This window comes from Mustelus asterias, unplaced genomic scaffold, assembly GCF_964213995.1.
Source record: "Mustelus asterias unplaced genomic scaffold, sMusAst1.hap1.1 HAP1_SCAFFOLD_1345, whole genome shotgun sequence".
Lineage (NCBI taxonomy): Eukaryota > Metazoa > Chordata > Chondrichthyes > Carcharhiniformes > Triakidae > Mustelus > Mustelus asterias.
Genome location: NW_027591290.1, coordinates 1 through 12,660, shown reverse-complemented (window position 1 = coordinate 12,660; position 12,660 = coordinate 1). Strand labels below are relative to the sequence as shown.

Here is a 12,660-nt window from a genome sequence, read left to right as displayed (position 1 = left end):
TGTAGAGGGAGATTTACTCTGTATCTAACCCCGTGCTGTACCTGTCCTGGGAGTGTTTGATGGGGGACAGTGTAGAGGGAGCTTTACTCTGTATCTAACCCCGTGCTGTACCTGTCCTGGGAGTGTTTGATGGGGACAGTGTAGAGGGAGCTTTACTCTGTGTCTAACCCCGTGCTGTACCTGTCCTGGGAGTGTTTGATGGGGGACAGTGTAGAGGGAGCTTTACTCTGTATCTAACCCCGTGCTGTACCTGTCCTCGGAGTGTTTGATGGGGACAGTGTAGAGGGAGCTTTACTCTGTATCTAACCCCATGCTGTACCTGTCCTGGGAGTGTTTGATGGGGACAGTGTAGAGGGAGCTTTACTCTGTATCTAACCCCGTGCTGTACCTGTCCTGGGAGTGTTTGAAGGGGGACGGTGTAGAGGGAGCTTTACTCTGTATCTAACCCCGTGCTGTACCTGTCCTGGGAGTGTTTGATGGGGGACAGCGTAGAGGGAGCTTTACTCTGTATCTAACCCCGTGCTGTACCTGTCCTGGGAGTGTTTGATGGGGGACAGTGTAGAGGGAGATTTACTCTGTATCTAACCCCGTGCTGTACCTGTCCTGGGAGTGTTTGATGGGGGACAGTGTAGAGGGAGCTTTACTCTGTATCTAACCCCGTGCTGTCCCTGTCCTGGGAGTGTTTGATGGGGGACAGTGTAGAGGGAGCTTTACTCTGTATCTTACCCCGTGCTGTACCTGTCCTGGGAGTGTTTGATGGGGACAGTGTAGAGGGAGCTTTACTCTGTATCTTACCCCGTGCTGTACCTGTCCTGGGAGTGTTTGATGGGGACAGTGTAGAGGGAGCTTTACTCTGTATCTAACCCCGTGCTGTACCTGTCCTGGGAGTGTTTGATGGGGACAGTGTAGAGGGAGCTTTACTCTGTGTCTAACCCCGTGCTGTACCTGTCCTGGAAGTGTTTGATGGGGGACAGTGTAGAGCGAGCTTTACTCTGTATCTAACCCTGTGCTGTACCTGTCCTGGGAGTGTTTGATGGGGGACAGTGTAGAGGGAGCTTTACTCTGTATCTCACCCCGTGCTGTACCTGTCCTGGGAGTGTTTGATGGGGGACAGTTTAGAGGGAGCTTTACTTTGTATCTAACCCCGTGCTGTACCTGTCCTGGGAGTGTTTGATGGGGGACAGTATAGAGGGAGCTTTACTCTGTATCTAACCCCGTGCTGTACCTGTCCTGGGAGTGTTTGATGGGGGACAGTGTAGAGGGTGCTTTACTCTGTATCTAACCCCGTGCTGTACCTGTCCTGGGAGTGTATGATGTGGGACAGTGTAGAGGGAGCTTCACTCTGTATCTAACCCCGTGCTGTACCTGTCCTGGGAGTGTTTGATGGGGGACAGTGTAGAGGGAGCTTTACTCTGTATCTAACCCCGTGCTGGACCTGTCCTGGGAGTGTTTGATGGGGGACAGTGTAGAGGGAGCTTTACTCTGTATCTAACCCTGTGCTGTACCTGTCCTGGGAGTGTTTGATGGGGGACAGTGTAGAGGGAGCTTTACTCTGTATCTAACCCCGTGCTGTCCCTGTCCTGGGAGTGTTTGATGGGGACAGTGTAGAGGGAGCTTTACTCTGTATCTAACCCCGTGCTGTACCTGTCCTGGGAGTGTTTGATGGGGACAGTGTAGAGGGAGCTTTACTCTGTATCTAACCCCGTGCTGTACCTGTCCTGGGAGTGTTTGATGGGGGACAGTGTAGAGGGAGCTTTACTCTGTATCTAACCCCGTGCTGTACCTGTCCTGGGAGTGTTTGATGGGGACATTGTAGAGGGAGCTTTACTCTGTATCTAACCCCGTGCTGTACCTGTCCTGGGAGTGTTTGATGGGGACAGTGTAGAGGGAGCTTTACTCTGTATCTAACCCCGTGCTGTACCTGTCCTGGGAGTGTTTGATGGGGGACAGTGTAGAGGGAGCTTTACTCTGTATCTAACCCCGTGCTGTACCTGTCCTGGGAGTGTTTGATGGGGACAGTGTAGAGGGAGCTTTACTCTGTATCTAACCCCGTGCTGTACCTGTCCTGGGAGTGTTTGATGGGGGACAGTGTAGAGGGAGATTTACTCTGTATCTAACCCCGTGCTGTACCTGTCCTGGGAGTGTTTGATGGGGGACAGTGTAGAGGGAGCTTTACTCTGTATCTAACCCCGTGCTGTCCCTGTCCTGGGAGTGTTTGATGGGGGACAGTGTAGAGGGAGCTTTACTCTGTATCTTACCCCGTGCTGTACCTGTCCTGGGAGTGTTTGATGGGGACAGTGTAGAGGGAGCTTTACTCTGTATCTAACCCCGTGCTGTACCTGTCCTGGGAGTGTTTGATGGGGACAGTGTAGAGGGAGCTTTACTCTGTGTCTAACCCCGTGCTGTACCTGTCCTGGAAGTGTTTGATGGGGGACAGTGTAGAGCGAGCTTTACTCTGTATCTAACCCTGTGCTGTACCTGTCCTGGGAGTGTTTGATGGGGGACAGTGTAGAGGGAGCTTTACTCTGTATCTCACCCCGTGCTGTACCTGTCCTGGGAGTGTTTGATGGGGGACAGTTTAGAGGGAGCTTTACTTTGTATCTAACCCCGTGCTGTACCTGTCCTGGGAGTGTTTGATGGGGGACAGTGTAGAGGGAGCTTTACTCTGTATCTAACCCCGTGCTGTACCTGTCCTGGGAGTGTTTGATGGGGGACAGTGTAGAGGGTGCTTTACTCTGTATCTAACCCCGTGCTGTACCTGTCCTGGGAGTGTATGATGTGGGACAGTGTAGAGGGAGCTTCACTCTGTATCTAACCCCGTGCTGTACCTGTCCTGGGAGTGTTTGATGGGGGACAGTGTAGAGGGAGCTTTACTCTGTATCTAACCCCGTGCTGGACCTGTCCTGGGAGTGTTTGATGGGGGACAGTGTAGAGGGAGCTTTACTCTGTATCTAACCCTGTGCTGTACCTGTCCTGGGAGTGTTTGATGGGGGACAGTGTAGAGGGAGCTTTACTCTGTATCTAACCCCGTGCTGTCCCTGTCCTGGGAGTGTTTGATGGGGACAGTGTAGAGGGAGCTTTACTCTGTATCTAACCCCGTGCTGTACCTGTCCTGGGAGTGTTTGATGGGGACAGTGTAGAGGGAGCTTTACTCTGTATCTAACCCCGTGCTGTACCTGTCCTGGGAGTGTTTGATGGGGGACAGTGTAGAGGGAGCTTTACTCTGTATCTAACCCCGTGCTGTACCTGTCCTGGGAGTGTTTGATGGGGACATTGTAGAGGGAGCTTTACTCTGTATCTAACCCCGTGCTGTACCTGTCCTGGGAGTGTTTGATGGGGACAGTGTAGAGGGAGCTTTACTCTGTATCTAACCCCGTGCTGTACCTGTCCTGGGAGTGTTTGATGGGGGACAGTGTAGAGGGAGCTTTACTCTGTATCTAACCCCGTGCTGTACCTGTCCTGGGAGTGTTTGATGGGGACAGTGTAGAGGGAGCTTTACTCTGTATCTAACCCCGTGCTGTACCTGTCCTGGGAGTGTTTGATGGGGACAGTGTAGAGGGAGCTTTACTCTGTATCTAACCCCGTGCTGTGCCTGTCCTGGGAGTGTTTGATTGGGGACAGTGTAGAGGGAGCTTTACTCTGTATCTAACCCCGTGCTGTACCTGTCCTGGGAGTGTTTGATGGGGACAGTGTAGAGGGAGCTTTACTCTGTATCTAACCCCGTGCTGTACCTGTCCTGGGAGTGTTTGATGGGGACAGTGTAGAGGGAGCTTTACTCTGTATCTAACCCCGTGCTGAACCTGTCCTGGGAGTGTTTGATGGGGACAGTGTAGAGGGAGCTTTACTCTGTATCTAACCCCGTGCTGTCTCTGTCCTGGGAGTGTTTGATGGGGACAGTGTAGAGGGAGCTTTACTCTGTATCTAACCCCGTGCTGTACCTGTCCTGGGAGTGTTTGATGGGGACAGTGTAGAGGGAGATTCTCACACGGACACATTTGTCCAAACTCAACAGTTCTGGCTGGTGTTTATTATTTAGAAAGCAGTATCTACAATGTTTAGTCCAGTTTGATTGGGGATTCATCAGTAGTTTGGAGAGTGAATGGGCATTGATAGAATATTCGAAAGTAGCATGGCAACAACCATGGTGGTTCTCCAGGCTTCGACACACAACATCTGCAGTCGGGCGCACCGTCTATATTTGGTTTCCGTGTTAAAGTCTGTGACAATTATTAAACTTCAGCGACTGAACCGATACAATCTCCACGGCCAATGGTCACGACTTGCCCTTGCTCACAGCCAATCCGATCAATCCTGCCATCCCAGCCAATCCAACGATGGCGCCGCCAACAATCGCCATTCCCAGCAACCCGTCTGTGAAGACCAAGAAACAGCCGCTTCAGTGGGTGGCAGCACGGTGGCACAGCGGGTTAGCACCGCTGTCTCAGTGCCAGTGCAGCACGGGGGCACAGCGGGTTAGCACCGCTGTCTCAGTGCCAGGGTAGCACGGTGGCACAGCGGGTTAGCACCGCTGTCTCAGTGCCAGGGTAGCACGGGGGCACAGCGGGTTCGCACCGCTGTCTCAGTGCCAGTGCAGCACGGTGGCACAGCGGGTTCGCACCGCTGTCTCAGTGCCAGGGTAGCACGGGGGCACAGCGGGTTCGCACCGCTGTCTCAGTGCCAGTGCAGCACGGTGGCACAGCGGGTTCGCACCGCTGTCTCAGTGTCAGGGTAGCACGGGGGCACAGTGGGTTCACACCGCTGTCTCAGTGACAGGGTAGCACGGGGGCACAGTGGGTTCGCACCGCTGTCTCAGTGCCAGGGTAGCACGGTGGCACAGCGGGTTCGCACCGCTGTCTCAGTGCCAGGGTAGCACGGGGGCACAGCGGGTTCGCACCGCTGTCTCAGTGCCAGTGCAGCACGGGGGCACAGCGGGTTAGCACCGCTGTCTCAGTGCCAGGGTAGCACGGGGACACAGTGGGTTCGCACCGCTGTCTCAGTGCCAGGGTAGCACGGGGGCACAGCGGGTTCGCACCGCTGTCTCAGTGCCAGTGCAGCACGGTGGCACAGCGGGTTCGCAACGCTGTCTCAGTGCCAGGGTAGCACGGGGGCACAGCGGGTTCGCACTGCTGTCTCAGTGCCAGTGCAGCACGGTGGCACAGCGGGTTCGCACCGCTGTCTCAGTGCCAGGGTAGCACAGTGGCACAGCGGGTTCACACCGCTGTCTCAGTGCCAGGGTAGCACGGTGGCACAGCGGGTTCACACCGCTGTCTCAGTGCCAGGGTAGCACGGTGGCACAGCGGGTTAGCACCGCTGTCTCAGTGCCAGGACAGCACGGTGGCACAGCGGGGTTCGCACCGCTGTCTCAGTGCCAGTGCAGCACGGTGGCACAGCGGGTTAGCACCGCTGTCTCAGTGCCAGTGCAGCACGGGGGCACAGCGGGTTAGCACCGCTGTCTCAGTGCCAGGGTAGCACGGTGGCACAGCGGGTTCACACCGCTGTCTCAGTGCCAGGGTAGCACGGTGGCACAGCGGGTTCACACCGCTGTCTCAGTGCCAGTGCAGCACGGGGGCACAGCGGGTTCGCACCGCTGTCTCAGTGCCAGGGTAGCACGGTGGCACAGCGGGTTCACACCGCTGTCTCAGTGCCAGGGTAGCACGGGGGCACAGCGGGTTCACACCGCTGTCTCAGTGCCAGTGCAGCACGGGGGCACAGCGGGTTCACACCGCTGTCTCAGTGCCAGGTGCAGCACGGGGGCACAGCGGGTTCACACCGCTGTCTCAGTGCCAGGGTAGCACGGGGGCACAGCGGGTTCGCACTGCTGTCTCAGTGCCAGTGCAGCACGGGGGCACAGCGGGTTCGCACTGTGGCCTCACAGCACCAGGGACCCAGGTTCGATGCCCGGCTCGGGGGGGTGGGGGGGCACAGAGCAGCACGGCTGTTAAATCGTGAACAGAGTTATTTAACACAACGCTCGCAAAGGCCCCGTGCCCGGCCCCCCACCCCCGTGTGCCCGGCCCCCACCCCCCCCTGTGCCCGGCCCCCCACCCCCCCTGTGCCCGGCCCCCCACCCCCCCTGTGCCCGGCCGCCCGGCCCCCCACCCGCCCTGTGCCCGGCCCCCCACCCGCCCTGTGCCCGGCCCCCCCACCCACCCCTGTGCCCGGCCCCCCCACCCACCCCTGTGCCCGGCCCCCCCACCCACCCCTGGGCCCGGCCCCCCCACCCACCCCTGTGCCCGGCCCCCCACCCACCCCTGTGCCCGGCCCCCCCACCCACCCCTGTGCCCGGCCCCCCCACCCCCCCCGTGCCCGGCCCCCCCACCCCCCCCCCCGTGCCCGGCCCCCCACCCCCCCCCCGTGCCCGGCCCCCCACCCCCCCCGTGCCCGGCCCCCCCACCCCCCCCCGTGCCCGGCCCCCCACCCCCCCCCCCCGTGCCCGGCCCCCCCACCCCCCCCCCGTGCCCGGCCCCCCCACCCCCCCCCCCGTGCCCGGCCCCCCACCCCCCCCACCGTGCCCCCCCACCCCCCCCACCGTGCCCGGCCCCCCCACCCCCCCCGTGCCCGGCCCCCCCACCCCCCCCCCCCGTGCCCGGCCCCCCCACCCCCCCCGTGCCCGGCCCCCCCACCCCCCCCCCGTGCCCGGCCCCCCACCCCCCCCCGTGCCCGGCCCCCCCACCCCCCCCGTGCCCGGCCCCCCCACCCCCCCCGTGCCCGGCCCCCCCACCCCCCCCCGTGCCCGGCCCCCCCACCCCCCCCCGTGCCCGGCCCCCCCACCCCCCCCGTGCCCGGACCCCCACCCCCCCCCGTGCCCGGCCCCCCCACCCCCCCCCCGTGCCCGGCCCCCCCAACCCCCCCCCGTGCCCGGCCCCCCCAACCCCCCCCCGTGCCCGGCCCCCCAACCCCCCCCCGTGCCCGGCCCCCCCAACCCCCCCCGTGCCCGGCCCCCCCAACCCCCCCCGTGCCCGGCCCCCCCAACCCCCCCGTGCCCGGCCCCCCCAACCCCCCCCGTGCCCGGCCCCCCCAACCCCCCCCCGTGCCCGGCCCCCCCAACCCCCCCCGTGCCCGGCCCCCCCAACCCCCCCCGTGCCCGGCCCCCCAAACCCCCCCGTGCCCGGCCCCCCCAAACCCCCCCGTGCCCGGCCCCCCCAACCCCCCCCGTGCCCGGCCCCCCCCACCCCCCCCCGTGCCCGGCCCCCCACCCCCCCCGTGCCCGGCCCCCCACCCCCCCCCGTGCCCGGCCCCCCCACCCCCCCCCCGTGCCCGGCCCCCCACCCCCCCCCCGTGCCCGGCCCCCCCACCCCCCCCCGTGCCCGCCCCCCCACCCCCCCCCGTGCCCGGCCCCCCACCCCCCCCCGTGCCCGGCCCCCCACCCCCCCCGTGCCCGGCCCCCCCACCCCCCCCCGTGCCCGGCCCCCCCACCCCCCCCGTGCCCGGCCCCCCCACCCCCCCCGTGCCCGGCCCCCCCACCCCCCCGTGCCCGGCCCCCCCACCCCCCCCCGTGCCCGGCCCCCCCACCCCCCCCCGTGCCCGGCCCCCCCACCCGCCCCCGTGCCCGGTCCCCCCACCCCCCCCCCGTGCCCGGCCCCCCCACCCCCCCCGTGCCCGGCCCCCCCACCACCCCCCGTGCCCGGCCCCCCCACCCCCCGTGCCCGACCCCCCCACACCCGACCCCCCGCCCCCCCCGTGCCCGACCCCCCGCCCCCCCGTGCCCGACCCCCCGCCCCCCCGTGCCCGACCCCCCCACCACCCCCCGTGCCCGGCCCCCCACCCCCCGTGCCCGACCCCCCACCCCCCGTGCCCGACCCCCCCACGCCCGACCCCCCGCCCCCCCCGTGCCCGACCCCCCGCCCCCCCCGTGCCCGACCCCCCGCCCCCCCCGTGCCCGACCCCCCCACCCCCCGTGTGCCCGGCCCCCCCGCCCCCCCCGTGCCCGGCCCCCCGCCCCCCCCGTGCCCGGCCCCCCCCCCGTGCCCGCCCCCCCCCCCCCCGTGCCCGGCCCCCCCCCCCCCCGTGCCCAGCCCCCCCCCCCCCCCCCCGTGCCCGCCCCCCCCCCCCCGTGCCCGGCCCCCCCCCCCCCCCCCGTGCCCGGCCCCCCCCACCCCCCCCGTGCCCGGCCCCCCCACCCCCCCGTGCCCGGCCCCCCCCCACCCCCCGTGCCCGGCCCCCCCACCCCCCCCGTGCCCGGCCCCCCCACCCCCCCCGTGCCCGGCCCCCCCCCCCCCCCCCGTGCCCGGCCCCCCCCCCACCCCTCCCCCGTGCCCGGCCCCCCCCCACCCCCCCCCGTGCCCGGCCCCCCCACCCCCCCCCCCGTGCCCGGCCCCCCCCACCCCCCCCCCCCGTGCCCGGCCCCCCCACCCCCCCCCCGGCCCCCCCACACCCCCCCTTGCCCGGCCCCCCCACACCCCCCCTTGCCCGGCCCCCCCCACACCCCCCGTGCCCGGCCCCCCCACACCCCCCCGTGCCCCGGCCCCCCCACACCCCCCCGTGCCCGGCCCCCCCACACCCCCCCGTGCCCGGCCCCCCCACACCCCCCCGTGCCCGGCCCCCCACACCCCCCCGTGCCCGGCCCCCCACACCCCCCCGTGCCCGGCCCCCCCACACCCCCCCGTGCCCGGCCCCCCCACCCCCCCGTGCCCGGCCCCCCCACACCCCCCCGTGCCCGGCCCCCCCACACCCCCCCGTGCCCGGCCCCCCCACACCCCCGTGCCCGGCCCCCCCACACCCCCCCGTGCCCGGCCCCCCCACACCCCCCGTGCCCGGCCCCCCACACCCCTGTGCCCAGGCCCCCACCTCCCCTTCCCTTTCCCCCCAGCCCCCCCTCCCCTTGTCTCTGTGTGTGTGTGTGTGTGTGTGTGTGTGTGTGAGACTGCGTGCAGTGATAGCAGCCCTGGCTGGACAGGGACGGGGGTCAGAGGGACTACAACAAGTGGAGGACAGCGAGAGGCCTCCAAAGGACAAAAGGCCCATAGGAGGGAGGGGAGGGAGGAGCAGAGCGCGCGAGGGACCCCCCCTCTGCCCCCCCTCCTGCCTCAGCGTCCCCCCGATCTTCCCCCTGATATCTGTGCTGTTGGACTGGTGCGGCTGAGTTCCAGTTCACCACCTCAGCCCTGCAGCCATGATTGCAGCTTCAGTTCTCTCTGTCCTCACAGCGACAGTCCCTGAGGGGGGGCTTGTGATGGTCCCCCCCGCCCCCCACTCACAGACTGAAAGCACTGAGGGTCAGTGAGGCTCAGGACACTCGATAGAGGGCAGTCCCTCCCCCATGAGGTGGCAGAGGCCACACGCAGGCTGCTGGAGACAGGGCGGTGAAGCTGGAATTCAGACAGGGCTGGGACAGCTCTACACGGGGGGAAAAGAACATTCTGCCCCCATTCGGGGAACGGGGAAGTGTCTCCATGACTGGAATAGCTCTGGATCTCAGTTTAGTTTGGGAACGAATCTCTGTGTTGGTCTCTCTCTCTCTCTCTGCCCCCTCGGTGCCCCAGGAGGTCAACGGGCGACTCTCGGTGTCGGTCCACTGGTCACTCGGTGCCAATCCCAGGAAGGGGCCGCCCTGTTTTCCACCGTTGCCCCCCCCTTGCCCCACTTCCCTTCCTGACCCTGTTTCTGCCCCTTGCCCCCCTTGTCCCGTTTCCCCCCCTTGCCCCGTTTCCCCCCCTTGCCCCATTGCCCCCCTTGCCCTGTTTCCCCCCCTTGCCCCGTTCCCCCTTGCCGTTTCCCCCTTCCCTTCCTTGCCCCCCTTGCCCTGTTTCCCCCCTTTGCCCCCCTTGCCCCATTGCCCCCCCTTGCCCCGTTTCCCCCCCTTGCCCCGTTTCCCCCCTTGCCCCCCTTTGCCCTGTTTTCCCCCTTGCCCCCCCTTGCCCCGCTTCCCTTCCTGACCCTGTTTCCCCCCCTTGCCCCGCTTCCCTTCATGACCGTTTCCCCCCCTTGCCCCATTGCCCCCCTTGCCCCGTTGCCCCCCCTTGCCCCGTTGCCCCCTTGCCCCGTTGCCCCCTTGCCCCGTTGCCCCCTCCCTTGCCCCGTTGCCCCCCTTGCCCCGTTGCCCCCCTTGCCCCGTTGCCCCCCCTTGCCCCGTTGCCCCCCCTTGCCCCGTTGCCCCCCCTTGCCCCGTTTCCCCTCCTTGCCCCGTTTCCGACCCTACCTCGCTGCATCTTTTTATCGATGAGTTTCTCCAGTTCCAAACCCCTGCTGATTGGTCGGTTTGTTCTTCAACATGGTTCGGATAAACTTCAGAGCTTTTCATATTCCTGAAATTCACAGCAGTCAATCCGAGCGGATTGGGGATCAGAGAGAGCCGGGGGGGGGGGGGGGGGGGGGGGGGGGGGCAGGGGGGGAACCGGGTTTGGGGTGGGGGGGCACGAAGGGTGGCAACCAGAGGGGAGGGGGCAGGGAGCCAGGTGGGTGGGGGGAGAGAGCGAGGGGGGGGGAGAGAGTTTTGCTGCATTGGCGCTACTGCGCTGCAGCTGCATTGCTGCCGCATTAATGTCGATGCACCCAGTGACTGGCGTGGGAATGCTGCACTGGTGCTTGCACAGCCGCTGCGTTGCTGCTGCGTAGGTGCTGCGTTCGCGCTGCTGCATTCCAACTGCATTAGTTGTGCTGTTCCCAGTGACTTGCACAGGGCTGCTGAATTGGTGCTACTGCTTACCCTGCTGCATTGATGCTACTGCTTACCCTGCTGCATTGATGCGACTGCTTACCCTGCTGCATTGGTGCTACTGCTAACCCTGCTGCATCAATGCTACTACTTACCCTGCTGCATCGGTGCTACTGCTTACCCTGCTGCATTTGGTGCTACTGCTTACCGTGCTGCATTGATGCTACTACTTACCCTGCTGCATTGGTGCTACTGCTTACCCTGCTGCATTGATGCTACTACTTACCCTGCTGCATTTGGTGCTACTGCTTACTCTGTTGCATTGGTGCTACTGCTTACCCTGCTGCATTGGTGCTACTGCTTACCCTGCTGCATTGATGCCACTGCTTACCCTGCTGCACTGATGCTACTGCTTACCCTGCTGCATTGGTGCTACTACTTACCTGCTGCATTGGTGCTACTGCTTGCCCTGCTGCATTGGTGCTACTGCTTACCCTGCTGCATTGGTGCTACTGCTTGCCCTGCTGCATTGATGCTACTGCTTACCCTGCTGCACTGATGCTACTGCTTACCCTGCTGCATTGGTGCTACTACTTACCCTGCTGCATTGGTGCTACTGCTTACCCTGCTGCATTGGTGCTACTACTTACCCTGCTGCATTGGTGCTACTACTTACCCTGCTGCATTGGTGCTACTGCTTGCCCTGCTGCATTGATGCTACTGCTTACCCTGCTGCATTGGTGCTACTACTTACCCTGCTGCATTGGTGCTACTACTTACACTGCTGCATCGGTGCTACTGCTTACCCTGTTGCATTGGTGCTTTTGCATGGTGCGGTTTTGCTGCACTGCTGCTGCATTCCACCTGCATTACTGGGGGAAATCTGCAGCCGGTGGCCGGGTTGGAGGTGCCCTCCCCGGGCGCGGGGTTTCAGATTCGGGTCGGTGATGGGGTGGTTGGGAGGGAGGGAGCCGAGTTGCCCCGCGGTGTCCGGGAGCTCCAGCCACCTCCCCCCGCCCGGCAGCAGCTCCCGGGTCGGGGCCGGTGACGAGTCCGAGCCCGAGGCGCGGAGCTGCGGCCGCGGCGCAGGCGGCTTCCCCGGGGCCGCGAGTCGCGGCTCAAACGTTCCATTCACTGCCCCGGAGCGCGGTACCGCCGGTGGGCGCCAGATGGCGGCCGAGCGCCGCGGGCTGGTGGAAGCCGATACGTGGAGTGGACGGACACTGCGGCCGATGCTTGTCGTGGACCGTGGAGTGGCAAGAACGCAGCAGCACCAATGCAGCAGCCCTGTACCAGTAACAACGTGCATCTGCACCAATGCAGCAGCCCTGTACCAGTAACAACGTGCATCTGCACCAATGCAGCAGCCCTGTGGCAGTAACGGCGTGCAGCAGCACCAATGCAGCAACCCTGTGCCAGTCGCTGGTAGAAGCGTCAATGCAAATGCACCACCGCAGCAGTCTTTTGTAATACAGCAGTGCAGCGGCACCAATGCAGCAGCTCTGTGCCAGTGACGACGTGCATCCGAATCAACGCATTGGCCCTGTACCAGTCACTTGTTGCAGCAGCAATGCAGCATTTCTATGCCGGTCACTGGGAGCAGCACTAATGCCATGTGCTAATGACTGGGAGCACCAGCATTTATGCAGCAAACCGCAGCGTCAATGCAGCATCAATGCAGCAAAACCTGCGATGCGGCAGCATCAATGTAGCAGGGAAGCAGCAGCACCGATGCAGCAGCCCTGTTCCAGTCACAGGGGGGAGCACAACCAATGCAGTTGGAATGCAGCAGCGCCAACGCAGCAGCAGCAAAGCAGCGTTCCTGTGCCAGTCACAAGGTGCAGCAGCATCAATGCAGCGCCCCTTTCTGATCCGGCACGAATGCAACAGCGCCAATGCACCAGAACGCAGCAGAAATGCAGCACCAATGCAGCTAAACTCTACAAATGCAGCAGGGGAGAGCAGCACCCGCACCAATGCAGCGCCAATGCCGCAGCAATGTAGCAAAAACTTGCAATGCATCAGCACCAATGCAGCAGGGGAAGCTGCAGCCCTGTGCCAGTCAC

General features: G+C 64.8%; 1 protein-coding gene across 1 annotated transcript; it reads right to left on the bottom strand.

Moving 5' to 3' along the window:
- Positions 1–4,012: 4,012 nt before the first annotated feature.
- On the bottom strand, positions 4,013–11,903 carry LOC144488161 (uncharacterized). Its single transcript, XM_078206187.1, has 3 exons — positions 11,401–11,903; positions 10,139–10,244; positions 4,013–4,371 (listed from the first exon to the last, which is right to left on the bottom strand). The coding sequence occupies exons 1-3, from the start codon at positions 11,901–11,903 to the stop codon at positions 4,306–4,308; spliced, it is 675 nt and encodes a 224-aa protein (XP_078062313.1). The 3' UTR covers positions 4,013–4,305.
- Positions 11,904–12,660: the final 757 nt, after the last annotated feature.